At 42.6% G+C, this 27,691-nt stretch overlaps 1 protein-coding gene across 3 annotated transcripts; it reads right to left on the bottom strand.

Moving 5' to 3' along the window:
- LOC115125787 (uncharacterized) lies at window positions 1-27,067 on the bottom strand. Of its 3 annotated transcripts, none has more exons than XM_065018311.1 (12): window positions 26,835-27,067; window positions 25,085-25,254; window positions 24,659-24,814; window positions 22,061-22,197; window positions 8,282-8,439; window positions 7,872-8,060; window positions 7,387-7,476; window positions 7,161-7,250; window positions 6,626-6,748; window positions 6,329-6,460; window positions 6,087-6,203; window positions 1-481 (listed from the first exon to the last, which is right to left on the bottom strand). In XM_065018311.1, exons 2-12 carry the CDS (start codon window positions 25,243-25,245, stop codon window positions 371-373), a joined length of 1,464 nt encoding a protein of 487 aa, XP_064874383.1. In that variant the 5' UTR covers window positions 25,246-25,254; window positions 26,835-27,067; the 3' UTR covers window positions 1-370. The 3 variants fall into 3 exon arrangements, with proteins under 3 accessions (XP_064874383.1, XP_064874382.1, XP_064874384.1); XM_065018310.1 differs by lacking the exon at window positions 26,835-27,067 and adding an exon at window positions 26,493-26,776 and having other exon boundaries at window positions 25,085-25,259; XM_065018312.1 differs by lacking the exon at window positions 26,835-27,067 and adding an exon at window positions 26,493-26,775.
- Window positions 27,068-27,691: the final 624 nt, after the last annotated feature.

Raw genomic sequence — 27,691 nt, 5'->3', positions numbered from 1 at the left:
TGTTTTCAACATTTTATTTGTAAAAGTTATCAGACTATGATATGTTGATAGTACAGACTGGGAAATGATGCACATTCACATTTGATAACAAAAAAATAGTCGGGTCAAATTTACACAAAGTTAAAATGTCTAATAAAATTTACTTTGGTAAAAAGATCATTTTCGCCTTTCAAACCAAAGACACCAGTTAGACTGGTACCTGGATAATGACCATTTTTCAAATAGTTCACAATCTGTACGTGCCACAAGATCATCTCAGACTAGAGGCTACTGATGTCTAGTAAGCACCTCTAGTTGATCTGGTAGAGTGGAGCTGGGACCAGGCACTGAACCCCCCCTCCTGAAGGGATACTTCTCTCCTCTCTCTCTCTCAGTTCCTTGTTGCATGGAATAGACCCCAGCGTTGGTCCCCAGTGTTGCAGCGTTTTAGTTTGTCTCTCCAGCCGTTCACTATGGCCAGGTAGTCTTCCTCTGAGAACTCCTAGGAAAAGACCCAAGATACAGGATAACATGGGTTTAACAGTCCAACGAAGTATCAAAATCAAATCAAATTGTATTTGTCACCTGCGCCGAATACAACAGGTGTAGTAGACCTGGGAGAAGACTAACTACCAATTGGATATCACGAAATTGGGGAGAGAAAAGGGGTAAAAAGTCAACAATAGCGAGGCATTATACAGGGGGGTACCGGTACAGAGTCAATGTGGAGGCTATATACAGGGGGTACCGGTACAGAGTCAATGTGGAGGCTATATACAGGGTGTTACGGTACAGAGTCAATGTGGAGGCTATATACAGGGGGTACCGGTACAGAGTCAATGTGGAGACTATATACAGGGGGTACCGGTACAGAGTCAATGTGGAGGCTATATACAGGGGGTACCGGTACAGAGTCAATGTGGAGGCTATATACAGGGGGGTACCGGTACAGAGTCAATGTGGAGGCTATATACAGGGGGTACCGGTACAGAGTCAATGTGGAGGCTATATACAGGGGGTACCGGTACAGAGTCAATGTGGAGGCTATATACAGGGGGTACCGGTACAGAGTCAATGTGGAGGCTATATACAGGGGGTACCGGTACAGAGTCAATGTGGAGGCTATATACAGGGGTACCGGTACAGAGTCAATGTGGAGGCTATATACAGGGGTACCGGTACAGAGTCAATGTGGAGGCTATATACAGGGGGTACCGGTACAGAGTCAATGTGGAGGCTATATACAGGGGGTACCAGTACAGAGTCAATGTGGAGGCTATATACAGGGGTACCGGTACAGAGTCAATGTGGAGGCTATATACAGGGGTACCGGTACAGAGTCAATGTGGAGGCTATATACAGGGGGGTACCGGTACAGAGTCAATGTGGAGGCTATATACAGGGGTACCGGTACAGAGTCAATGCGGAGGCTATATACAGGGGGTACCGGTACAGAGTCAATGTGGAGGCTATATACAGGGGGTACCTACAGAGTCAATGTGGAGGCTATATACAGGGGGGTACCGGTACAGAGTCAATGTGGAGGCTATATACAGGGGGTACCGGTACAGAGTCAATGTGGAGGCTATATACAGGGGTACCGGTACAGAGTCAATGTGGAGGCTATATACAGGGGGTACCGGTACAGAGTCAATGTGGAGGCTATATACAGGGGGTACCGGTACAGAGTCAATGTGGAGGCTATATACAGGGGGTACCGGTACAGAGTCAATGTGGAGGCTATATACAGGGGTACCGGTACAGAGTCAATGTGGAGGCTATATACAGGGGGGTACCAGTACAGAGTCAATGTGGAGGCTATATACAGGGGGTACCGGTACAGAGTCAATGTGGAGGCTATATACAGGAGTACCGGTACAGAGTCAATGTAGAGGCTATATACAGGGGGTACCGGTACAGAGTCAATGTGGAGGCTATATACAGGGGGTACCGGTACAGAGTCAAGGTGGAGGCTATATACAGGGGGTACCGGTACAGAGTCAATGTGGACGCTATATACAGGGGTACCGGTACAGAGTCAATGTGGAGGCTATATACAGGGGGTACCGGTACAGAGTCAATGTGGAGGCTATATACAGGGGGTACCGGTACAGAGTCAATGTGGAGGCTATATACAGGGGGGTACCGGTACAGAGTCAATGTGGAGGCTATATACAGGGGGTACCAGTACAGAGTCAATGTGGAGGCTATATACAGGGGGTACCGGTACAGAGTCAATGTGGAGGCTATATACAGGGAGTACCGGTACAGAGTCAATGTGGAGGCTATATAGAGGGGGGCACCGGTACAGAGTCAATGTGGAGGCTATATACAGGGGGTAACGGTACAGAGTCAATGTGGAGGCTATATACAGGGGTACCGGTACAGAGTCAATGTGGAGGCTATATACAGGGGGTACCGGTACAGAGTCAATGTGGAGGCAATATACAGGGGGTACCAGTACAGAGTCAATGTGGAGGCTATATACAGGGGTACTGGTACAGAGTCAATGTGGAGGCTATATACAGGGGGTACTGGTACTGAGTCAATGTGGACACTATATACAGGGGTACCAGTACAGAGTCAATGTAGAGGCTATATACAGGGGTACCGGTACAGAGTCAATGTGGAGGCAATATACAGGGGGTACCGGTACAGAGTCAATGTGGAGGCTATATACAGGGGTACCAGTACAGAGTCAATGTGGAGACTATATACAGGGGGTACCGGTACAGAGTCAATGTGGAGGCTATATACAGGGTACTGCAGAGTTCAGAGTCAATGTGGAGGCTATATACAGGGGTACCAGTACAGAGTCAATGTGGAGGCTATAAATAAAACAGGGGTAAAATGGTACAGAGTCAATGTGGAGGCTATATACAGGGGTACCAGTACTGAGTCAATGTGGAGGCTATATACAGGGGGTACCAGTAATGAGTCAATGTGGAGGCTATATACAGGGGGTACCGGTACAGAGTCAATGTGGAGGCTATATACAGGGGGTACTGGTACAGAGTCAATGTGGAGGCTATATACAGGGCGTACCGGTACAGAGTCAATGTGGAGGCTATATACAGGGGGTACCAGTACAGAGTCAATGTGGAGGCTATATACAGGGGGTACCGGTACAGAGTCAATGTGGAGGCTATATACAGGGGGTTCCGGTACAGAGTCAATGTGGAGGCTATATACAGGGGGTACCGGTACAGAGTCAATGTGGAGGCTTTATACAGGGGGTACCGGTACACAGGGGGTAGTAGAGAGGCAGAGGCAGTAGGGATTTTCACACCTACAGTAGCCGGGCTATTAAACAACCATTTTGTAAATAAAAGGAGGTATGAAGAGTCTATTGTCCTGCTAATAGTCCATCATGGAAACATTGTCTGCAGAGTTCACGACCTGCTACACTTGTGGAAAAACATGTTTTCAAAATGACTCCAGCTGTCATCATTAACATCATCATTACATCGGCACCACTGTAAATAAAACAGCATCTAAAATGGTACAAATATATTAATGAATTCGCTCAAAATCAAAACAATGCATATAATACCTGATGCATTTTTCTTTTGGGGCAAATCTGGTCTGTGATATTGAGTGTGGGGGAATAATCAGAATTAGTTGGGTAACATAGATAACATGTTTCATTTTCATTATATGCTTGTGAGTTAACAATGTTGTTCATTGTAACCACAATGTCAAAAATAGTTGAACACACACAACATGAGCAGATTAACTTGGTCAAAAAGGTCAAAACATTTAATAAAGACGCTCAGAAAGAATGTTACTTGTTTTATTTTTGATCCAAAGCCATTCATGAGTAAGTCACTCAGCTTGCTGACAAATCCTCGCTGGACTCTCTTTCATTCAGTTTCGTCTTCACCTCAGCAAAGAAGGACTCCGTGTTTCAGAAACTCACTTTAGTTTTCATTAGGTTATAATAATGGGGGGAGTTACAAATTTGTCCGTAGTATTAAAATCAACTAAATGTCAGCCTAAATGCTTTGTTTAAAGTTTGTGTGGGCGACGGAAAAACACAATTGTCGTTTGGATGTTTATGTTTAGTATTGTCTAAAAATAGAGAAACCAAAAGGCCACCTTGCCTATTTTAAAAAATCCCGCCAGCTCATTTTGTTTTTGCCTGATGCAGGAATCTAATGCCAGAGAAGAGAGACTCTCAGACTGAAAACACCTCCATTAATTGAGGAGAAGATAAGTCAATTTGTGCCACAGTTTATACCACGTATAGGTCGGCGTTCTAACTCCCCCTAGTGGTAGTGTGGTGCAATGACAGAATGACGCGATTTACCACAATCTGCCACCATATACCACAAACAGTCAGGGCATAAGCTCAAAACGTTTAAAGGAAGAACCACTGTAGACAATAAACAGACAGCAGCAGCGGCATAAAAATGAGGGGGGGGGTCAATGGAAATAGTCTGGGTAGCCATTTGATTAGCTATTCGGGAGTCTTATGGCTTGAGGGTAGAAGCTGTTAAGACGCCTTTTGGACCTAGATGTGTTGCTCGGGTACCGCTTGCCCTAACTGACTAGGGTGGCTTGAGTCTTTGGCAGTTTTTAGGGCCTTCCTCTGAACAGTTGGTCAGCGCATGCTCGGAGTACACGTCTTGGTAATCCGTCTGGCCCTGCGGCCTTATGAATGTTGAGTGGTTTAAAGGTCTTACATTGGCTATGGAGAGTGTGATCACACAGTCGTCTGGAACAGCTGGTGCTCTCATGCATGCTTCAGTGTTGCATGCATCGAAGCGCGCATAGAAGTAATTTAGATCGTCTGGTAGGTTTGTGTCACTGGGCAGCTCACGGCTGTGCTTCCCTTTGTAGTACGTAATAGTTTGCAAGCCCTGCCACATCCGACGAGTGTCAGAGTACTATTTGATCATAATCCTGTATTGACGCTTTAACTGTTTGATGGTTCATCGGAGGGAATAGCGGTGTTTCAAATAAGCATCCGGGTTAGAGTCCCGCCCCTTGAAAGCAGCAGATCTACCCTTTAGATCAGTGCGGATGTTGCCTGTAATCCATGGCTTCTGGTTGAGGTATGTACGTACTGTCACTGCACTTATTGATGAAGCCAGTGATTGATGTGGTGTACTACTCAATGCCATTGGAATAGTCCCGGAACATGTTCCAGTCTGTGCTATCAAAACAGTCCTGTAGCTTAGCATCTGCGTTATCTGACCACTTTCGCATTGATCGAGTCTACTGGTACTTGCTTGTAAGCAGGAATCAGGAGGATAGAGTTATGGTCAGTTTTGCCAAATGGAGGGTTGAGGGAGAGCTTTGTACGCATCTCTGTGTGTGGAGTAAAGGAGGTCCAGAGTTTTTTTCCCCCTCTGCTTGCACATGTGACATGCTGGTAGAAAAAACGGATTTAAGTTTCCCTGCATTAGGAGCGCTGCCTCTGGATGAGCATGTTCCTGTTTGCTTATGTCCCTATACAGCTTGTTGATTGCGGTCTTAGTGCCAGCATCGGCTTGTGGTGGGAAATAGACAACAACGAAAAATATAGATGAAAACTCTGTTGGTAAATAGTGTGGTCTACAGCTTATCATGAGACACTCTACCTCAGGTGTGCGAAACCTCAAGACTTCCTTAATATTTGATTTTGTGCACCAGCTGTTATTGACAAATAGACACAGACCACCACCCTTTGTCTTACCAGACGTAGCTATTCTGACTAGCCGATGCACGGAAGCCATCCAGCTCTATATTATCCATTTCCTCGTTCAGCCACGACTCGGTGAAACATACGATATTACTGTTTTGAATGTCCCGTTGGTAGGATAGTCTTGATCGGAGCTCATCCCGTTTCTTATCCAATGATTGCACGTTGGCTAATAGTACGGAAGGTAGAGGCGGGTTACTCACTCGCCGTCGGATTCTTACAAGGTACCCTGACCTACGACCCCGATTTCTCCGTCTCTTCTTCATGAGAATTAACGGGGATTTGTTCCTTGTCCGGGATCTGAAGTGAATCCTTTGCGTCCGACGCGTTAAAGAAATCCTATACTATTACAATGGTTTGTGTGAGTGAGTGAGTGAGAGAGGAGGGAGGGAGAGAGAATGAAAAAGAGTACACGATTTACCTTAATGAACTCGTCTTTCATGGCTGCTGCTCTCTCCAGTTCTGTCTGGATCACCTGCGTGAACTGAGCTGTCCTGTCCTCAGCACGTACGTTAGAGAAACCTGCCTGCTGGAGGAACTGCAGACAGACAGTCACCGTACATGGAGTTACATAGGATAATTCTAAGATATTATAACGTATGTGGTAAAAGTCAGGTCAGGGAGATATTATCAGGGTATTATCAGGTTTATGATTGGACCTACCTTGCCGTATTCTGGTGGGGTGTAGAGAATGTAACCTCTCTGTTTGACGTACTCCTGGAACTGAGGAGTCCAGGGCTTCTCTCCACAGCAGTAGTCAGTGATCAGAACCTGGCCAGTGGGCTTCAACCACGACTGAAGAGGAAGATACACAGCGTTTTGGATTGGTAAAAACAGACAGCAAAATATAATACAGTCTGGAATTGATGTTAAGGTGTGTGTGGTTGTGTGTGTGTGTGTGTGGTTGTGCGGTTGTGCGGTTGTGTGTGTGTGTGTGTGTGTGTACACACACACACTCACATGGAAGCGTTTTAACAGTGCCAGTTTGTCGTCGATGTGCAGGATGGTGTCTCGACTGTAGACCACATCAAACGACGCTTCTGGGAACTCTCTCTTAGTGGCGTCGGCCACCTCGAAATGGACCTGCAGGAATAGGCAGGCAGAACCTGTTACTAAAACACCTTGAACTAAGACTGCTAATGCATTTCAATATATTTCAATTAACTTGACCATAGAAAAAGACATGTAGAACGTAACATTTTCACGACAACAGAAATGTTGTCAGAAACTCTAACCTAGTATGTTTCTCATTGTTGACCCAGTAACTCTATAACCTAGTATGTTTCTCATTGTTGACCTATCAACTCTAACCTAGTATGTTTCTCATTGTTGACCCAGTAACTCTATAACCTAGTATGTTTCTCATTGTTGACCCAGTAACTCTATAACCTAGTATGTTTCTCATTGTTGACCCAGTAACTCTTTTAACTTAGGTTCGAGTTCCAGATGAGAGCAACAACATGACCTCATTCAACTGACGACCAATCAGACTCACCGATGGAAGCTTCTCCTCCATGGCCCTCTCCATGGCAATATCCACCATATTGGCTGACAGGTCCAGGCCCAGCACCTCCACGCCGAAGGCCTGCAGAACATCATCGTCATCATCATAATCATCATTGGGATATAGGACCTAACCCGATCCTATTGTTTCTAATGTGAATGTGTTTATAGTGGACTGGACCATTTCTCCTATATACTAAATGTCACTGGGGGCTGACCTTTGCCATGTAGAAGTTTCCACCACCAATGCCACACCCCACATCCAGCACCTTCATCCCAGGCTTCAAGTTCAGCAGGTCAACAAACTCCTTTTTTAACCACAAAGATTTTAAAAAGCAGAACAGAAAGTGTCAAGTCCATCCCAGTAATAACTACACACATGTTTGGTATTTGGATATAGAGAAGGCTAAAAGAGCACAGTACCGTGGCAGTCTGTGTAAACCCAGTCTAAACAGTAACTATGTTTCAGCAGTCTGTGTAAACCCAGTCTAAACAGTAACTACACAACCTCTCCTGTGTGTTGTCCTCTCATGGTTCAGTGATTTTTATTCAACTTTGTCGTGGTTCACATATCCATCTGTCCATAGGAAAAACACAAACCTTTCTACTCTGGGTCTTGATGTCCCAAACCTATGTTGGCTATGTGTGTGTGTGCATGCGTGAGTGTGTGTATGCCCGTATGACTGTGTGCAGGACTCCCTACCTTGGTAGTGCTGTGTCCCCCAGTGCTGACGTATCCTGCCCCAAACATCTTCTCGTATCGCAGGATGCCTTTGCGTGTGTACTGCTGGTTGTCCAGGAACTGCTGGAAGGTTCTGAAGCCCTCTTGACAGGCGGTGTCCCGACCCACCTTCTCCAACAGCCAACACACCTGGTTCTGGTTGTTCTTCATCTGAAGAGGGGAAGATATGAGGGGAGTAATATCGCACTTGCACACACACACACACACACACACACACACACACACACACACACACACACACACACACACACACACACACACACACACACACACACACACACACAGAGAGAGAGAGACAGCAGGCTACAGCAAACAGCCTGACATTACATTAGTTAAGACACAACACAATCAGTAGCAATAGAGTAACCTACCTTGATGTATGTCTGCACGATTTTATTGAGCACGATGTCAAAGCCAAACACCCGCTTCTCCGCCCCCTCTGACTCCTCCCGCAGTGTTGTTGTCACCAGGTGACTGTAGTGGGCCGACGATCTGTAGTGGGTGGGGTTAAAGGTCCTCTTATAGTCACCTGGAGAGAGAGACAGAGAGAGAGAGAGAGAGAGAGAGAGAGAGAGAGAGAGAGAGAGAGAGAGAGAGAGAGAGAGACAGAGAGAGAGAGAGAGAGAGAGAGACAGAGAGAGACAGAGAGAGACAGAGAGAGAGAGAGAGAGAGAGAGAGAGAGAGAGACAGAGATAAAGGAGATGGACCCACTGGTTGCCCTCTAGGTTACAGAGAGCTGGTTGTCCCATCCACCAAACTACCAGGTGTGAAGGGGGTATGCTTATTTGGTATAGAGCAGACATAACCCACTTTATTAAATAAGTCAAAACTGGAACATTTTACATCTGGTTAGAAATTAATAAGGAAATTATATCATCAGAGAAACATGTCCTCATGTGTGCTACCTATATCCCCCTAATAGAATCCCCATACTTTAATGAAGACAGCTTCTCCATCTCGAGGGGGAGATCAACAATTTCCAGGCCCACGGACATGTACTAGGTCTGTGGCGACCTACAGTGCCTTGCGAAAGTATTCGGCCCCCTTGAACTTTGCGACCTTTGCCACATTTCAGGCTTCAAACATAAACATATAAAACTGTATCTTTTGTGAAGAATCAACAACAAGTGGGACACAATCATGAAGTGTAACGACATTTATTGGATATTTCAAACTTTTTTAACAAATCAAAAACTGAAAAATTGGGCGTGCAAAATTATTCAGCCCCCTTAAGTTAATACTTTGTAGCGCCACCTTTTGCTGCGATTACAGCTGTAAGTCGCTTGGGGTATGTCTCTATCAGTTTTGCACATCGAGAGACTGAAATGTTTTCCCATTCCTCCTTGCAAAACAGCTCGAGCTCAGTGAGGTTGGATGGAGAGCATTTGTGAACAGCAGTTTTCAGTTCTTTCCACAGATTCTCGATTGAATTCAGGTCTGGACTTTGACTTGGCCATTCTAACACCTGGATATGTTTATTGAACCATTCCATTGTAGATTTTGCTTTATGTTTTGGATCATTGTCTTGTTGGAAGACAAATCTCCGTCCCAGTCTCAGGTCTTTTGCAGACTCCATCAGGTTTTCTTCCAGAATGGTCCTGTATTTGGCTCCATCCATCTTCCCATCAATTTTAACCATCTTCCCTGTCCCTGCTGAAGAAAAGCAGGCCCAAACCATGATGCTGCCACCACCATGTTTGACAGTGGGGATGGTGTGTTCAGGGTGATGAGCTGTGTTGCTTTTACGCCAAACATAACGTTTTGCATTGTTGCCAAAAAGTTCAATTTTGGTTTCATCTGACCAGAGCACCTTCTTCCACATGTTTGGTGTGTCTCCCAGGTGGCTTGTGGCAAACTTTAAACAACACTTTTTATGGATATCTTTAAGAAATGGCTTTCTTCTTGCCACTCTTCCATAAAGGCCAGATTTGTGCAATATACGACTGATTGTTGTCCTATGGACAGAGTCTCCCACCTCAGCTGTAGATCTCTGCAGTTCATCCAGAGTGATCATGGGCCTCTTGGCTGCATCTCTGATCAGTCTTCTCCTTGTATGAGCTGAAAGTTTAGAGGGACGGCCAGGTCTTGGTAGATTTGCAGTGGTCTGATACTCCTTCCATTTCAATATTATCGCTTGCACAGTGCTCCTTGGGATGTTTAAAGCTTGGGAAATCTTGTTGTATCCAAATCCGGCTTTAAACTTCTTCACAACAGTATCTCGGACCTGCCTTGTGTGTTCCTTGTTCTTCATGATGCTCTCTGCGCTTTTAACGGACCTCTGAGACTATCACAGTGCAGGTGCATTTATACGGAGACTTGATTACACACAGGTGGATTGTATTTATCATCATTAGTCATTTAGGTCAACATTGGATCATTCAGAGATCCTCACTGAACTTCTGGAGAGTTTGCTGCACTGAAAGTAAAGGGGCTGAATAATGTTGCACGCCCAATTTTTCAGTTTTTGATTTGTTAAAAAAGTTTGAAATATCCAATAAATGTCGTTCCACTTCATGATTGTGTCCCACTTGTTGTTGATTCTTCACAAAGAAATACAGTTTTATATCTTTATGTTTGAAGCCTGAAATGTGGCAAAAGGTCGCAAAGTTCAAGGGGGCCGAATACTTTCGCAAGGCACTGTAAATGACAGAACCTGACAGCCTCAGCACACAGGGGGACAAACACGTACCTAGAGGTGACAGCATTCCCTCCCCCATATTCCCCTCCAGACACAACTACAACAACATAACCAACAAAAACGGGTCACAACTCCTGCAGCTCTGTTAGACGCTGGGTGTGTATATAGCCAATGGTAGGTGTCGAGGTGACTCCTATGGTATTCCTGGACAAAATGTTTCACTGTAATAGTGAAGGTGTAAACTTGACAGTAGAAAACCTAAACACTATATCTGACCTCTCAGCTTCCCCATCAAATCAAAAAATGTCAAGCAGACAACCTAAGAAAATGAACAACAATGACAAATGGTTTGATGAAGAATGCAACAACCTAAGAAAGAAATTGAGAAACCTGAACAACCAAAAACATAGAGACCAGGAAAGTCTTCACTATGGTGAATCACTAAAACAAATACAGAAATACACTGCAGAAAAAGAAGGAACAGCACATCAGAAATCAGCTCAATGTAATTGAAGAATCCATAGACAACCACTTCTGGGAAAATTGGAAAACTCTAAACCAACAACAACACGAAGTTATCGATCCAAAACGGAGATGTATGGATAAACCACTTCTCCAATCATTTTCTCTCTATAACAAAGAACAAAGAACAAACAATAAACACATATACATGATCAAATACAAATCTTAGAATCAACTATTAAAAGTCTACCAGAACCCACTGGAATCTCCAATTACATTGAATGAACTACAGGACAATATACAAACCCAACAACCCAAAAAGGCCTGTGGTGTTGATGGTTTCCTCAATGAAATTATCAAATATACAGATCACAAATTCCAATTGGCTATACTAAAACTCTTTAACATCATCCTCAGCTCTGGCATATTTCCCAATACTTGGAACCAAGGACTGATCAGCCCAATGATCAGTTCCTTGGGCAAATTTGACCCCAATAACTACAGTGGGATATGCGTCAACACCAACGTTGGTAAAGTCCTCTGCAAAGTCTTCTCATGCTTTATTGATTTAAAAAAAGCTTTAGACTCATTTTGGCATGAGGATCTGCTATACAAATTGATGGAAAGTGGTGTTGGGGAAAAACATACGACATTATAAAATCCATGTACACAAACAACAAGTGTGCGGTTAAAATGGGCAAAAAAACACATTTCTTTCCACAGGGCCGTGGGGTGAGACAGGGATGCAGCTTAAGCCCCACCCTCTTCAACATATATATCAATGAATTGGCGCGGGCACTAGAATAGTCTGCAGCACCCGGCCTCACCCTACTAGAATCTGAAGTCAAATGTCTACTGTTTGCTGATGATCTGGTGCTTCTGTCCCCAACCAAGTAGGGCCTAGATATTCTCCACAGATTCTGCCAGACCTGGGCCCTGACAGTAAATCTCAGTAAGACAAAAAATAATGGTGTTCCAAATAAGGTCCAGTTGCCAGGACCACGAATACAAATTCCATCTAGACACCGTTGCCCCAGAGCACACAAAAAACTATACATACATTGGCCTAAACATCAGCGCCACAGGTAACTTCCACAAAGCTGTGAACGATCTGAGAGAAGAAGAAGAGCCTTCTGTGCCATCAAAAGGGACATAAAATTCAACATACCAATTAGGATCTGTCTAAATATACTTGAATCAGTTATAGGACCCATTGCATCAGTTACAGAACCCAGTTTTAGAACCCATTGCCCTTCATGGCCTGGGGTCCGCTCACCAACAAGAAACACCAAATTGAGACTCTGCATTCAGAATTCTGCAAAAATATCCAATGTGTACAACGTAAAACACCAAATAATGTACGCAGAGCAGAATTAGGCCGATACCCGCTAATGATCAACATCCAGAAAAGAGATGTTAAATTCTACAACCACCTAAGAGGAAGCGATTCCCAAACCTTCCATAATAAAGCCAACACCTACAGAAAAATGAACCTGGAGGAGAGCCCCCTAAGCAAGCTGGTCCTGGGGCTCTGTTCACAAACACAAACAGACCCCACAGAGTCATCACCTACAGAGAGATGAACCTGGAGGAGAGTCCCCTAAGCAAGCTGGTCCTGGGGCTCTGTTCACAAACACAAACAGACCCCACAGAGTCCCAAGACAGCAACACGATTCATGAGAAAACAAAAATATATTTACTTGACGCATTGGAAAGAACAAACTAGAGTGATATTTGGCCCTAAACAGATAGTACACAGTGGCAGAATACCTGACCACTCTGACTAGCCCAAAATGAAGGAAGTCTTTGACTATGTATAGACTGAGTGAGCATAGCCTTGTAGTTAACCTCTTGCTCCTACTGAGACGCTTGCGTCCCATCTAGAGCTCTGGAAATGCAAATGCGCTACGCTAAATGCTAATAGTATTAGTTAAAACTCAAACGTTCATTAAAATACACATGCAGGGTATTGAATTAAAGCTACACTCGTTGTGAATCCAGGCAACAAGTCAGATTTTTAAAATGCTTTTCGGCGAAAGCATGAGAAGCTATTATCTGATAGCATGTAACACCACAAAAGACCCGGGACTTAAACAAAATAATTAGCATATTTGGCGCTACACAAACCGCACAATAAAATAGAAAACATTCATTACCTTTGACCATCTTCTTGTTGGCACTCCTAGATGTCCCATAATCACTATTGGGTCTTTTTTTTCGATTAAATCGGTCCATATATAGCCTAGATATCGTTATATGTATGTGTGATAAACGAAAAAAAAAAAAGTTTCATAACGTAACGTCATTTTTTTAAATTCAAAAAGTCGACGATAAACTTTCACAAAACACTTCGAAATACTTTTGTAATGCAACTTTAGGTATTAGTAAACGTTAATAAGCGATCAAATTAATCACAAGACGAAGTATATTCTATAGCTGTCCGTCTGGAAAAATGTCGCTGAAAGGTCACTGTTGTCAGACCTGGCTCTCAAGAGAAGACAGGCTATGTGCAAACTTCCCACATAACCTCATGCCAAACGTATGACCGTATTAGAGACACATATTTCCCTCAGATTACACAGACCTACAAATAATTTTAAAAACAAATCCAATTTTGATAAACTCCCATATCTATTAAGTGAAATAACCCGTGGTAGAAAAGTAACCAATTGTCAAACTTGAGTAAAAGTCTAGATACCTTAATAGAAAGTTACTCAAGTAAAAGTGGAAGTCACCCAGTAAAATCCTACTTGAGTAAATGTCTAAAAGTATTTGGTTTTAAATATACTTAATTATCAAAAGTAAAGTATAAATAATTAAAAATTCCTTATACTAAGCAAAGCAGACGGCACCATTTTCTTGCTATTAAAATGTATGGATAGCCAGGGGCTCCAACACTCAGACATTATCTGCACAACATGCATTTGTGTTTAGTGAGTCCGCCAGCCCAGAGGCAGTAGGGATGACTACTTGATCTCTGGTTAGTGTGTCCTCCAGGCCAGAGGCAGTAGGGATGACTACTTGTTCTCTGTTTAGTGAGTCCACCAGGCCAGAGGCAGTAGGGATGACTACTTGATCTCTGTTTAGTGAGTCCTCCAGGCCAGAGGCAGTAGGGATGACTACTTGTTCTCTGTTTAGTGAGTCCTCCAGGCCAGAGGCAGTAGGGATGACTACTTGTTCTCTGTTTAGTGAGTCCACCAGGCCAGAGGCAGTAGGGATGACTACTTGTTCTCTGTTTAGTGAGTCCACCAGGCCAGAGGTAGTAGGGATGACTTCTTGTTCTCTGTTTAGTGAGTCCACCAGGCCAGAGGCAGTAGGGATGACTACTTGTTCTCTGTTTAGTGAGTCCACCAGGCCAGAGGCAGTAGGGATGACTACTTGTTCCCTGTTTAGTGAGTCCACCAGGACAGAGGCAGTAGGGATGACTACTTGTTCTCTGTTTAGTGAGTCCACCAGGCCAGAGGCAGTAGGGATGACTACTTGTTCTCTGTTTAGTGAGTCCTCCAGGCCAGAGGCAGTAGGGATGACTACTTGTTCTCTGTTTAGTGAGTCCACCAGACCAGAGGCAGTAGGGATGACTACTTGTTCTCTGTTTAGTGAGTCCACCAGGCCAGAGGCAGTAGGGATGACTACTTGTTCTCTGTTTAGTGTGTCCTCCAGGCCAGAGGCAGTAGGGATGACTACTTGATCTCTGTTTAGTGAGTCCTCCAGGCCAGAGGCAGTAGGGATGACTACTTGTTCTCTGTTTAGTGAGTCCTCCAGGCCAGAGGCAGTAGGGATGACTACTTGTTCTCTGTTTAGTGAGTCCACCAGACCAGAGGCAGTAGGGATGACTACTTGTTCTCTGTTTAGTGAGTCCACCAGACCAGAGGCAGTAGGGATGACTACTTGTTCTCTGTTTAGTGAGTCCTCCAGGCCAGAGGCAGTAGGGATGACTACTTGTTCTCTGTTTAGTGAGTCCTCCAGGCCAGAGGCAGTAGGGATGACTACTTGTTCTCTGTTTAGTGAGTCCTCCAGGCCAGAGGCAGTAGGGATGACTACTTGATCTCTGTTTAGTGAGTCCTCCAGGCCAGAGGCAGTAGGGATGACTACTTGTTCTCTGTTTAGTGAGTCCTCCAGGCCAGAGGCAGTAGGGATGACTACTTGTTCTCTGTTTAGTGAGTCCACCAGACCAGAGGCAGTAGGGATGACTACTTGTTCTCTGTTTAGTGAGTCCACCAGACCAGAGGCAGTAGGGATGACTACTTGTTCTCTGTTTAGTGAGTCCTCCAGGCCAGAGGCAGTAGGGATGACTACTTGTTCTCTGTTTAGTGAGTCCTCCAGGCCAGAGGCAGTAGGGATGACTACTTGTTCTCTGTTTAGTGAGTCCTCCAGGCCAGAGGCAGTAGGGATGACTACTTGTTCTCTGTTTAGTGAGTCCTCCAGGCCAGAGGCAGTAGGGATGACTACTTGTTCTCTGTTTAGTGCTTGAATTGAACAATTTTCCTGCCCTGCTAAGCATTCAAAATGTAGCAAGTTCTTTTGGTTGCCAAGGAAAATGTAAGTAAAAAGTACAGATACCCCACCTATGTATTGTCATACCGCCACCTCTACCTACTCTGTCTGCTCTGTAGACAATATACCCAGCTAACAGAACATCTGAGTCTTCCTCTACCTACTCTGTCATTATACCCAGCTAACAGAACATCTGAGTCTACCCCTACCCACTCTGTCTGCTCTGTAGACATTATACCCAGCTAACAGAACATCTGAGTCTACCCCTACCCACTCTGTCTGCTCTGTAGACAATATACCCAGCTAACAGAACATCTGAGTCTACCCCTACCCACTCTGTCTGCTCTGTAGACAATATACTCAGCTAACAGAACATCTGAGTCTACCTCTACCCACTGTCTGGTCTGTAGACAATATACCCAGCTAACAGAACATCTGAGTCTGGAGCAGAGACACACAGCCAGGATTCAGATATAATCATTACATCAGCATGTGATTGTGTGACCAGTATTTCAAACAAATCTAACTTTTGGATCAAGCTTCTAGCATTCAAATGAATAAATCCAAGGCCACTATTTCGAGAGCTCATATCAGATGGATCATTCAAGGTAATATTAGATGAGCGACGCTTCCTTGTGTAAGTACTGACAGGCCTGAGATGGATGGAGACGAGATTACCTCTAACAATACCTGTACAAGGAAGTGGCAACACGGTACCTTGACAATAGTGTAACAATAACATAAAGTCCATCAAAAGTTTCATCCATGTTTCATCCAGCAGTGAGTATAGTCTGATGGGGAAACGACCAATTCCGAGTATCAACCCCCATGGCTATATATTGTCAATTGTCACATGCCCTGTATGAGGCTATAGTGAGAGCCATGTTTGAGGAGAGGATGCTTGTACCTATTCAGATGTAATCCATCCCGGAGAAATACATTTGGTCGATGTAGAAAAGCTGTAAAAAAACAATAACCTTTAAGCCAGATATGCAGCTGGCGTATACGACTGAAATGATTATCAGTAGAGCGTGGAGACGGGAGTGGACCTGAAATAATGCATTGTTTACCTCGTTTAACCTCTTTGAGATAGGGGGCGCTCTTTTAATTTTTGGATAAAAAACGTTCCCGTTTTAAACAAGATATTTTGTCACGAAAAGATGCTTGAGTATGCATGGAATTGACAGCCTTGGAAAGACAAAACTCTGACGTTTCCAAAACTGCAAAGATATTATCTGTGAGTGCCCCAGAACTAATGCTACAGGCGAAACCAAGATGAAGTTTCATACTGGAAATGCCCCAGATTCTGAAGGCGCTGTGTTCCAATGTCTCCTTATATGGCTGTCAATGCGCCAGGAATGAGCCTGCCCTTTGTGTCCTTTCTCCAAGGTGTCTGCAGCATTGTGACGTGTTTGTAGGCATATCATTGGAAGATTGACCATAAGAGACTACATTTACCTGGTGTCCGCCCGGTGTCCTGTGTCGAAATTATTGCGTAATCTGTAGGTCCATGCGCGTTCCATTTCTTCAGAAGAGAAAGTCAACTGCCACGAAGGATTTTATCGTCGATAGATATGTGAAAAACACCTTGAGGATTGATTCTAAACATCGGTTTTCCATGTTTCTGTCGATATTATGGAGTTAATTTGGAAAAAAGTTTGCGTTTTAATGACTTAATTTTTCTTTTTTTTTCTTACCCAAACGTGATGAAGAATGATGAAGAAAACGGAACGATTTGTCAACACAAATAATATTTTTTGTAAAAACGGAACATTTGCTATCTAACTGAGAGTCTCCTCATTGAAAACATCTGAAGTTCTTCAAAGGTAAATTATTTTATTTGAATCCCTTTCTGGTTTTTGTGAAAATGTTGCATGCTGAAAGACAGGCATATTCCTATGCTAGGCTATCAATACTGTTACACAAATGCTTGTTTAGCTATGGTTCAAAAGCATATTTTGAAAATCTGAGATGACAGTGTTGTTAACAAAAGGCTAAGCTTGAGAGCAAATAGATTAATTTCATTTCATTTGCGATTTTCATGAATAGTTAACGTTGTGTTATGCTAATGAGCTTTGAGGATAGATTTACACAATCCTGGATACAGGTTTTTTTCGTAGCTAAACGTGACGCAGAAAACGGAGCGATTTGTCCTAAACAAATAATCTTTCAGGAAAAACTGAACATTTGCTATCTGAGAGTCTCCTCATTTAAAATATCCGAAGTTCTTCAAAGGTAAATGATTTTATTTGAATGCTTTTCTGGTTTTTGTGAAAATGTTGCCTGCTGAATGCTAACGCTAAATGCTACGCTAAATGCTACGCTAGCTATCAATACTGTTACACAAATGCTTGTTTTGCAATGGTTGAGAAGCATATTTTGAAAATCTGAGATGACAGTGTTGTTAACAAAAGGCTAAGCTTGAGAGCAAATAGATTAATTTCATTTCATTTGAGATTTTCATGAATAGTTAACGTTGCGTTATGGTAATGAGCTTGAGGCTGTAGTCACGATACCGGATCCGGGATGGCTCGACGCAAGAAGTTAAGTAGAGTATGAATCAGGGATTAAAGTCATTTTTAAGTTACTCAGTTTCCTGTAGTTTAATATCATTTGACCCTACATGGACAGTGATACCTGAAGCAGTCGGTTGGTCACTAATGAGTAGCGGGATCATACAGTCAATGTCCTGGATCTGGGCACCTGGGTAACAGACGGTCTCTGAAGCAGTCGGTTGTTCACTAATGAGTAGCGGGATCATACAGTCAATGTCCTGGATCTGGGCACCTGGGTAACAGACGGTCTCTGCTTTCCTAATAGTCGGTTGTTTACTAATGAGTAGCGGGATCATACAGTCAATGTCCTGGATCTGGGCACCTGGGTAACAGACGGTCTCTGCTTTCCTCATAACATTTTGGATCATAGATGAGCCCACAATAAGGACTGCTTGGTCAATTTTTTAAGTTGTGTCTCTCTTGAGTTATCTTCCTCCTAGAAAGTTGTTTGGGGTTAATTGTAGAGCTGTTTCGTTGTAAATGGTTTAAATGGCAGGGGTATCACTTGCTTCCGGGCAGAGTTGTTTGGGGTTAATTGTAGAGCTGTTTCGTTGTAAATGGTTTAAATGGCAGGGGTATCACTTGCTTCCGGGTTGTTTGTTCTTTTGTGGCCAGAGCCAGAAATCTCAGACGCTTCCGATACCCGGAATCTGTTTCCCAAATCCAAGGCATCACTTTGCCTTGGCGTTTTCCTGCCAAGGTTTTTGGGTTTCCGTACAGTAAACCATGGCTCCTGAGGTGGAGCAGAGGGAGTGGAACAGACCGGGTGCTTGAGTGTAGCTCCCGGTAATGACCAGGGCTCTTCTAGCGGGATCAAAGCACGTCTCACAGCTGCAGACTCCTCCGAGGCCGCCCTCCGAGGCCGCGGTGACAAGCCATGGGCAAGTGGCTTCGTTCTCCACGTTTTTGGCAGACTCAAGAATTGAGTCGATCAGCTGTTCATCTCCTTTAATCTGATGAAGAATAGACACTCTACCCTCCAATTCAGCGATTTTCTGGGTCAGTTGTTGACAACTGACACATTCAGGGGTGAGTTTGATCTTTATTCTGAGTCGTTAGCTAGCAACGCTAACTAGCTTTGTTGTGGTGGTAGGCCCAAATTGAGCTAATACACTAATCAGCGTTACGGCGCTTCCGCGAATCCAATACGATTTTCATTGCAAATAGTATTTTTGTAACTCCACTCACCACTTATATAGTCTGTTTGTAACTCCACTCACTACTTATATAGTCTGTTTGTAACTCCACTCACTACTTATATAGTCTGTTAGTAACACCACTCACTACTTATATAGTCTGTTTGTAACTCCATTCACTACTTATATAGTCTGTTAGTAACACCACTCACTACTTATATAGTCTGTTAGTAACACCACTCACTACTTATATAGTCTGTTTGTAACTCCACTCACTACTTATATAGTCTGTTAGTAACACCACTCACTACTTATATAGTCTGTTAGTAACACCACTCACTACTTATATAGTCTGTTAGTAACACCACTCACTACTTATATAGTCTGTTTGTAACTCCACTCACTACTTATATAGTCTGTTAGTAATCATAAAAGTGACCATGTAAGAAACTACCACGATTCCAATACGATTTTCTTTGCAATTTTCTATGAATGTGTGTGATGTGAATGACTTTTGCTTCCCTCTAGGCCTGAGTGCACACGCTCTCTAGTAGGCTTAATTTCACAACAGATAGTCTGACCTGAATTTATGTGACTCATGAAGGTGAAAGTGGACTGAATAGGGATCTGTTTAGTAAGGTATTAAATTATGAGAGGACGACAGGATGAGAGGAGTATCTGGGTAGATACACTGCTCAAAAAAATAAAGGGAACACTTAAACAACCCAATGTAACTCCAAGTCAATCACACTTCTGTGAAATCAAACTGTCCACTTAGGAAGCAACATTGATTGACAATACATTCCACATGCTGTTGTGCAAATGGAATAGACAACAGTTGGAACTTATAGGCAATTAGCAAGACACCCCCAATAAAGGAGTGGTTCTGCAGGTGGGGACCACAGACCACTTCTCAGTTCCTATGCTTCCTGGCTGATGTTTTGGTCACTTTTGAATGCTGGCAGTGCTTTCACTCTAGTGGTAGCATGAGACAGAGTCTACAACCCACACAAGTGACTCAGGTAGTGCAGCTCATCCAGGATGGCACATCAATACGAGCTGTGGCAAGAAGGTTTGCTGTGTCTGTCAGCGTAGTGTCCAGAGCATGGAGGCGCTAAAAGGAGACCGGCCAGTACATCAGGAGACATGGAGGGCAACAACCCAGCAGCAGGACCGCTACCTCCGCCTTTGTGCAAGGAGGAGCACTGCCAGAGCCCTGCAAAATGACCTCCAGCAGGCCACAAATGTGCATGTGTCTGCTCAAACGGTCAGAAACAGACTCCATGAGGGTGGTATGAGGGCCCGACGTCCACAGGTGGGGGTTGTGCTTACAGCCCAACACCGTGCAGGACGTTTGGCATTTGCCAGAGAACACAAAGATTGGCAAATTCGCCACTGGTGCCCTGTGCTCTTCACAGATGAAAGCAGGTTCACACTGCCCACGTGACATAGTCTGGAGACGCCGTGGAGAACGTTCTGCTGCCTGCAACATCCTCCAGCATGACCGGTTTGGTGGTGGGTCAGTCATGGTGTGGGGTGGCATTTCTTTGGGGGGCCGCACAGCCCTCCATGTGCTCGCCAGAGGTAGCCTGACTGCCATTAGGTACCAAGATGAGATCCTCAGACCCCTTGTGAGACTATATGCTGGTGCGGTTGGCCCTGGGTTCCTCCTAATGCAAGACAATGCTAGACTTCATGTGGCTGGAGTGTGTCAGCAGTTCCTGCAAGAGGAAGGATTTGATGCTATGGACTGGCCCGCCCGTTCCCCAGACCTGAATCCAATTGAGCACATCTGGGACATCATGTCTCGCTCCATCCACCAACGCCACATTGCACCACAGACTGTCCAGGAGTTGGCGGATGCTTTAGTCCAGGTCTGGGAGGAGATCCCTCAGGAGACCATCCGCCACCTCATCAGGAGCATGCCCGGGCGTTGTAGGGAGGTCATACAGGCACGTGGAGGCCACACTCTACTGAGCCTCATTTGAACTTGTTTTAAGGACATTACATCAAAGTTGGATCAGCCTGTAGTGTGGTTTTCCACTTTAATTTTGAGTGTGACTCCAAATCCAGATGTCCATGGGTTGATAAATTTGATTTCCATTGATAATTTTTGTGTGATTTTGTTGTCAGCACATTCAACTATGTAAAGGAAAAATGATTTAATAAGAATATTTCATTCATTCAGATCAAGGATGTGTTATTTTAGTGTTCCCTTTATTTTTTTGAGCAGTGTATATTACCATGTTGCTTCCACCTATCAACCTCTCAGCTCTACAGGAGGGTCTAGGGATTCATTAGACAGTAACCTCTCATCTCTACAGAAGGGTATAGGGATTCATTAGACAATAACTTCTCAGCTCTACAGGAGGGTCTAGGGATTCATCAGACAGTAACCTCTCATCTCTACAGAAGGGTATAGGGATTCATTAGACAGTAACCTCTCATCTCTACAGAAGGGTATAGGGATTCATTAGACAATAACTTCTCAGCTCTACAGGAGGGTCTAGGGATTCATTAGACAGTAACCTCTCAGCTCTAGGGGAGGGTCTAGAGATTCATTAGACAGTAACCTCTCAGCTCTAGGGGAGGGTCTAGGGATTCATTAGACAGTAACCTCTCAGCTCTACAGGAGGGTCTAGGGATTCATTAGACAGTAACCTCTCAGCTCTACAGGAGGGTCTAGGGATTCATCAGACAGTAACCTCTCAGCTCTAGGGGAAGGTCTAGGGATTCATTAGACAGTAACCTCTCAGCTCTACAGGAGGGTCTAGGGATTCATTAGACAGTAACCTCTCAGCTCTACAGGAGGGTCATTACTGTAAGACTCACAATAGATATTCAGGTGATATTAAAGCTCGTACCTGATTGGTGGTTGCAGGACTCCCTGAAAAACAGGTATCCTCCGAGGCGGAGCCATCCCAGCATCCTCTCTGTTAGTGACCTCAGCTCCTCGTCACTCAGATACATCAGTAGCCAGTTGGAGAAGATGATGTCAAAACTGATGGGGAGGTACACATCAGAATAACACCATAACTGATGGGGGGGGGGTACACATCAGAATAACACCATAACTGATGGGGGGTAAACATCAGAATAACACCATAACTGATGGAGGGGGGTACACATCAGAATAACACCATAACCGATGGGGGGGTACACATCAGAATAACATCCTAACTGATGGAGGGGGGCACATCAGAATAACATCATAACTGATGGAGGGGGTACACATCAGAATAACACCATAACTGATGGGGGGGGGGGGTACACATCAGAATAACACCAAAACAATAACCTTAGCATAATCAATCCAAAGTCACAATGTCACAATGGCAACAGACTTATGTATTTTCTTATTGAACCTTTATTTAACTAGGCAAGTCAGTTCCTATTCTTATTTACAATGACGGCCAAACCCTGACGACGCTGGGCCAATTGTGCACCGCCCTATGGGACTCCGAATCACGGCCAGATGTGATACAGCCTGGATTCAAACCAGGTCGTATAGTGACACCTTTTGTACTGAGATGCAGTGCCTTAGACCGCTGCGCCACTCGGGAGCCAACAAAACACCCAAAAAATCCCAACAGAGAATTTATACTGAGACGCAGACCTAGAGGTGCAAAGAGAGGAACGTTTACCAGTAACTTTCGACGTTTACCAATAACCTGACAGAATTTTGGTATCTTTCGATAAATAAATGGAATCTTAGAAGATTAAATCTAGTGTCCTTTTTGGGTGCTACAGATTATCACAGGTGTCTGTAATGATCTCAGGCCCTCTGTGTGGCCTTATCACATGGAAATATATAAAAATATATTTTTTAAATCAATAGTTTGGCAAAGCTGTAAAACATTATCTAAAATATATATACCATCAACTTAGTGAATACAATTTTTGTTTAATATGAGGGTTTCAGCATGAAATATCCTTGACATATTTTTTTCACACTCTTGTATTTATTTTACTATGTCACTATGTCACTATGTATATTTTAATATGTCACTATGTATATTTTACTATGTCATTATGTATATTTTACTATGTCACTATGTATATATTTTAATATGTCACTATGTATATTTTACGATGTCATTATGTATATTTTACTATGTCACTATGTATATTTTACTATGTCACTATGTCACTATGTATATTTTACTATGTCACTATGTATATATTTTACTATGTCACTATGTATATTTTACTATGTCACTATGTATATTTTACTATGTCACTATGTATATTTTACTATGTCATTATGCATATTTTACTATGTCACTATGTATATTTTACTATGTCACTATGTATATTTTACTATGTCACTATGTATATTTTACTATGTCACTATGTATATTTTACTATCATTATGTATATTTTACTATGTCACTATGTATATATTTTACTATGTCACTATGTATATTTTACTATGTCACTATGTATATTTTACTATGTCATTATGTATATTTTACTATGTCACTATGTATATTTTACTATGTCATTATGCATATTTTACTATGTCACTATGTATATTTTACTATGTCATTATGTATATTTTACTACGTCACTATGTATATTTTACTATGTCATTATGTATATTTTACTATGTCACTATGTATATTTTACTATGTCACTATGTATATTTTACTATCATTATGTATATTTTACTATGTCACTATGTATATTTTACTAAGTCACTCTGTATATTTTACTATGTCATTATGTATATTTTACTGTGTCATTATGTATATTTTACTATGTCACTATGTCACTATGTATATTTTACTATGTCACTATGTATATTTTACTATGTCACTATGTATATTTTACTATGTCACTATGTATATTTTACTATGTCACTATGTCACTATGTATATTTTACTATGTCATTATGTATATTTTACTGTGTCATTATGTATATTTTACTATGTCACTATGTCACTATGTATATTTTACTATGTCACTATGTATATTTTACTATGTCACTATGTCACTATGTATATTTTACTATGTCACTATGTATATTTTACTATGTCATTATGTATATTTTACTATGTCACTATATATTTTACTATGTCACTATGTATATTTTACTATGTCACTATGTATATTTTACTATGTCACTATGTATATTTTACTATGTCACTATGTGTTTGTTGTCGATGTTTTGGGGGTCAAACTGGTGGCAGAAACAAGTCAACAGTAGGAAGAGTTGCAGAGTTCGTTCATTAATTCGGCTATCTTCTCTTGAACCATTTGGTCTATCCACTAGAAACGCATTGACAATATGGCCACAGATTATATATATATTAATACATTTTTTCCAAATTGCCATAGATTTACCTGTTAATTACCAAAATTACAGAAGATTTTGGTAACTGTGGTAAACTATGTACACATATTTTATAATATATTGTTATAATAGTATTATATTATACACATCCTATCAAACAGCAGACCTGTTTTTGGGGAAGTCCAGCTTGGTGACGTCTGCCTGGAGGAAGGAGGCGTTGCCATGGTGACTGTTGTCCTGTCTGTTCTTCTCCACGAAGCTCTCCATGAAGTCGACCGCTGTCACGTGACTGGCCTGGGTCAACAGGTGGCTGGTGTACCTACTGGAAGAGACCAAATACACAAACACAAAGGGTCAAACACCTCCACATCAGACAGCGAGGGTCAAACTGCCAACAAGAGAGTCAATGTCACCTGACCAGGAAAAACACAGGTCCCCATCATAGCCCAGGGCCAGGGAGTTTTACCTATCAGGTCACATGGTCAGTTAAACCTCATGTCTCTACAGAGATCATGACACAGTATATGCTTGTTGTTATTAACGGTCTATCGGGTCAGTTGTTTTATAGATATAGTTCAATAGACCCACTGACCCGATGCCGGCGCCCAGCTCCAGGACCCTCTGTCCGGAAAGGCTGGGCAGCAGGGAGAGGATTTCAGGCAGTTCTTGCTGGGTCAGCTCCTGGGCATGAGAGTCCAACATCATTTCCTCAACCGTGGCCTGGCGGCTGTGCTCCTTCCAGAATTCTGTCATCGTACTCCTCTTTACTCAGAGTGGAGAGAAGAACTAAAGCAAACTGCTGGACAAGTACAGAATAACAATAACACCAACAACAACATACTGTATTTGTATATTTGTTTTATGTACCCAGTCTGTGTGTTATTTTGCTAGGAATTGCCATTCTATTCTATTCTGTCATTCTATGCCACGTTTTTCTATTCTATGCTATTCTATTATATTCAATGCTATAATATTATATGCTATGTTATTCTATTCTATTCCATGTCATTCTATGCTATGTTATTCTATGCTATGCTATTCTATGTTATGTTTTCCATGCTATGTTATTCTGTTCTATGCTATTCTATGTTATTCTATGCTATGTGATTATATTCTATGTTATTCTATGATATATTATTATATTCTATGATATGTAGTTATTTTCTATGCTAGGTTATTCTATGATATGTTATTCTATTATATTCTATTCTATTCTATGCTATTCTTTGCTATTTTATTCTATGCTATGTTATTATATTCTATGTTATTCTATGCTATGTTATTATATTCTATGATATGTTATTCTATGCTATTCTGTTTTAAAGCTATTGTAGACTACAGGGTGTGGTAAAGTGAGTTTGATACTGTAGGGTTACTATAGAATGAGAGCAACAACAAGAGGTACTACTCTCCAGAACTCAATCACAAAATATTGTAGAAATCAACCACTGTTTTGTAAAGAATGCCAACTCAATGAAAATGTTTGTCACGTCAACTACTGTCATATACTACCACCACAACCTCAAAGACCTAAAAGCAATATGAACCTGAAATAACAACGATCACAACTACTGCTAACAACTTATATAACGGTCACATAACAGGTCATAATCATTCATAAAACACCATAACTGCCTGACGACTCAAACTGAATTATTCCGAGGCTCTATCGTTCCGGTTCATAGCGTTTGTCCGGAGAAAGGAGTTTGGGGTAACCAGGCAATAAAACTGCAGCAGCAATCTCGATTAGTAGCCAACTAGCCCTACAATCAATGTTTCATCCAGGAGTAAACAAGAATATACAGTAGAAACCCTCCAGAACTCTACAGCAGTTAGCATTACTTCAATCATTTGCGTGAATATACTAAACACAGAACACACGTTGGGCCAAAATAACCTTGTAAGTATTATTAACATCTGACAAGAAAACGTCAACCACATTGAATAAACCCACACTGTTATTTACAGTCGATAGAGGATGGAAACCATGTAATTCTTACCTTTGGTGTCCATGTTTGTTGGTTAAAATATATATATATATATATTGGGGGAAAAAGGGCTAACTATTACTGTTAGTAGTTAGTGATACTAACAGCATCAATTATCAGCCGATGGTATGTTGAGTGTTATCACTGGCAGACTAATGGAAACTTGTTTGAGTGCTCGTGTTTAAATAAGGGTTGACCATAATGCGCGTGGAAGAGTTGGCTTTCCACATCCATAAGTGACAATACTGATGCGCGGAATAAGGGAGGGGTGGAGAACGCATGAATAATCATCTGGTTAACAATGGGGGTCTTCGGTGTCTGCTATCTGACGCGTTATGTTAGGATTTCCCTTACCGTATAACCAGACCTTGACTGTCGATGAACCGATCTGGTGATATGTCAATCATTCAGAGGAGGCGATAAGGCGATATTGAGTCATCCATCCATGTGGAAGAAAAAATAAGAGTCTGTTGTATGTACATAAAGGCCTATTAAAGATATAGCCTGTGGTCTGAGCAAAGTGCATCTGCGTGCGTTATTTTACACCGCGGTTGAAACGAGCCCCGTTCGTCCAGAATGTGCTGACACGGTTCGGATGGAGCCGCTCATGTGTGAGATGCATGCGAGGATTGCGCAATATTGCCTCATGCAGCTGTTTTCTGCAAAAACGTGGCCTTTAAAGGGCCAGCCTGAGGCAGGTAGCGCATGGTTCAGATTAATAATGATGAAACACACGAAGCAGATTACAGCATGACCAAAACGACAATTTTAAATGCGAAAAATGTTTTTTTTTTATTAGGAATGTAAAAAATTCTTTACATAATGTGAGGACAAGGTGTTATGAGAAGCAAATCAGTTTTATAATGGACATAATCACAATACATGAATACAATTAATTAGTTATTGTTTCAAATGGCAAGGGCAAAATAACGTTGAGACAGAGAGACAGAGAGAGAGAGAGAGAGAGAGAGGGAGATGAGAGAGAGAGACAGAGACAGAGAGAGAGAGAGAGAGAGAGAGAGAGAGAGAGAGACAGAGACAGAGAGAGAGAGAGAGAGAGAGACAGAGACAGAGAGAGAGAGAGAGAGAGAGAGAGAGAGAGAGAGAGAGAGAGAGAGAGAGAGAGAGAGAGCCAGAGAGAGAGAGAGAGACAGAGACAGAGAGAGAGAGAGAGAGAGAGAGACAGAGACAGAGAGAGAGAGAGAGAGAGA

Source organism: Oncorhynchus nerka, linkage group LG5, assembly GCF_034236695.1.
Source record: "Oncorhynchus nerka isolate Pitt River linkage group LG5, Oner_Uvic_2.0, whole genome shotgun sequence".
In the NCBI taxonomy this organism is placed as follows: domain Eukaryota; kingdom Metazoa; phylum Chordata; class Actinopteri; order Salmoniformes; family Salmonidae; genus Oncorhynchus; species Oncorhynchus nerka.
This window is presented reverse-complemented; position numbering and strand designations above follow the sequence as displayed.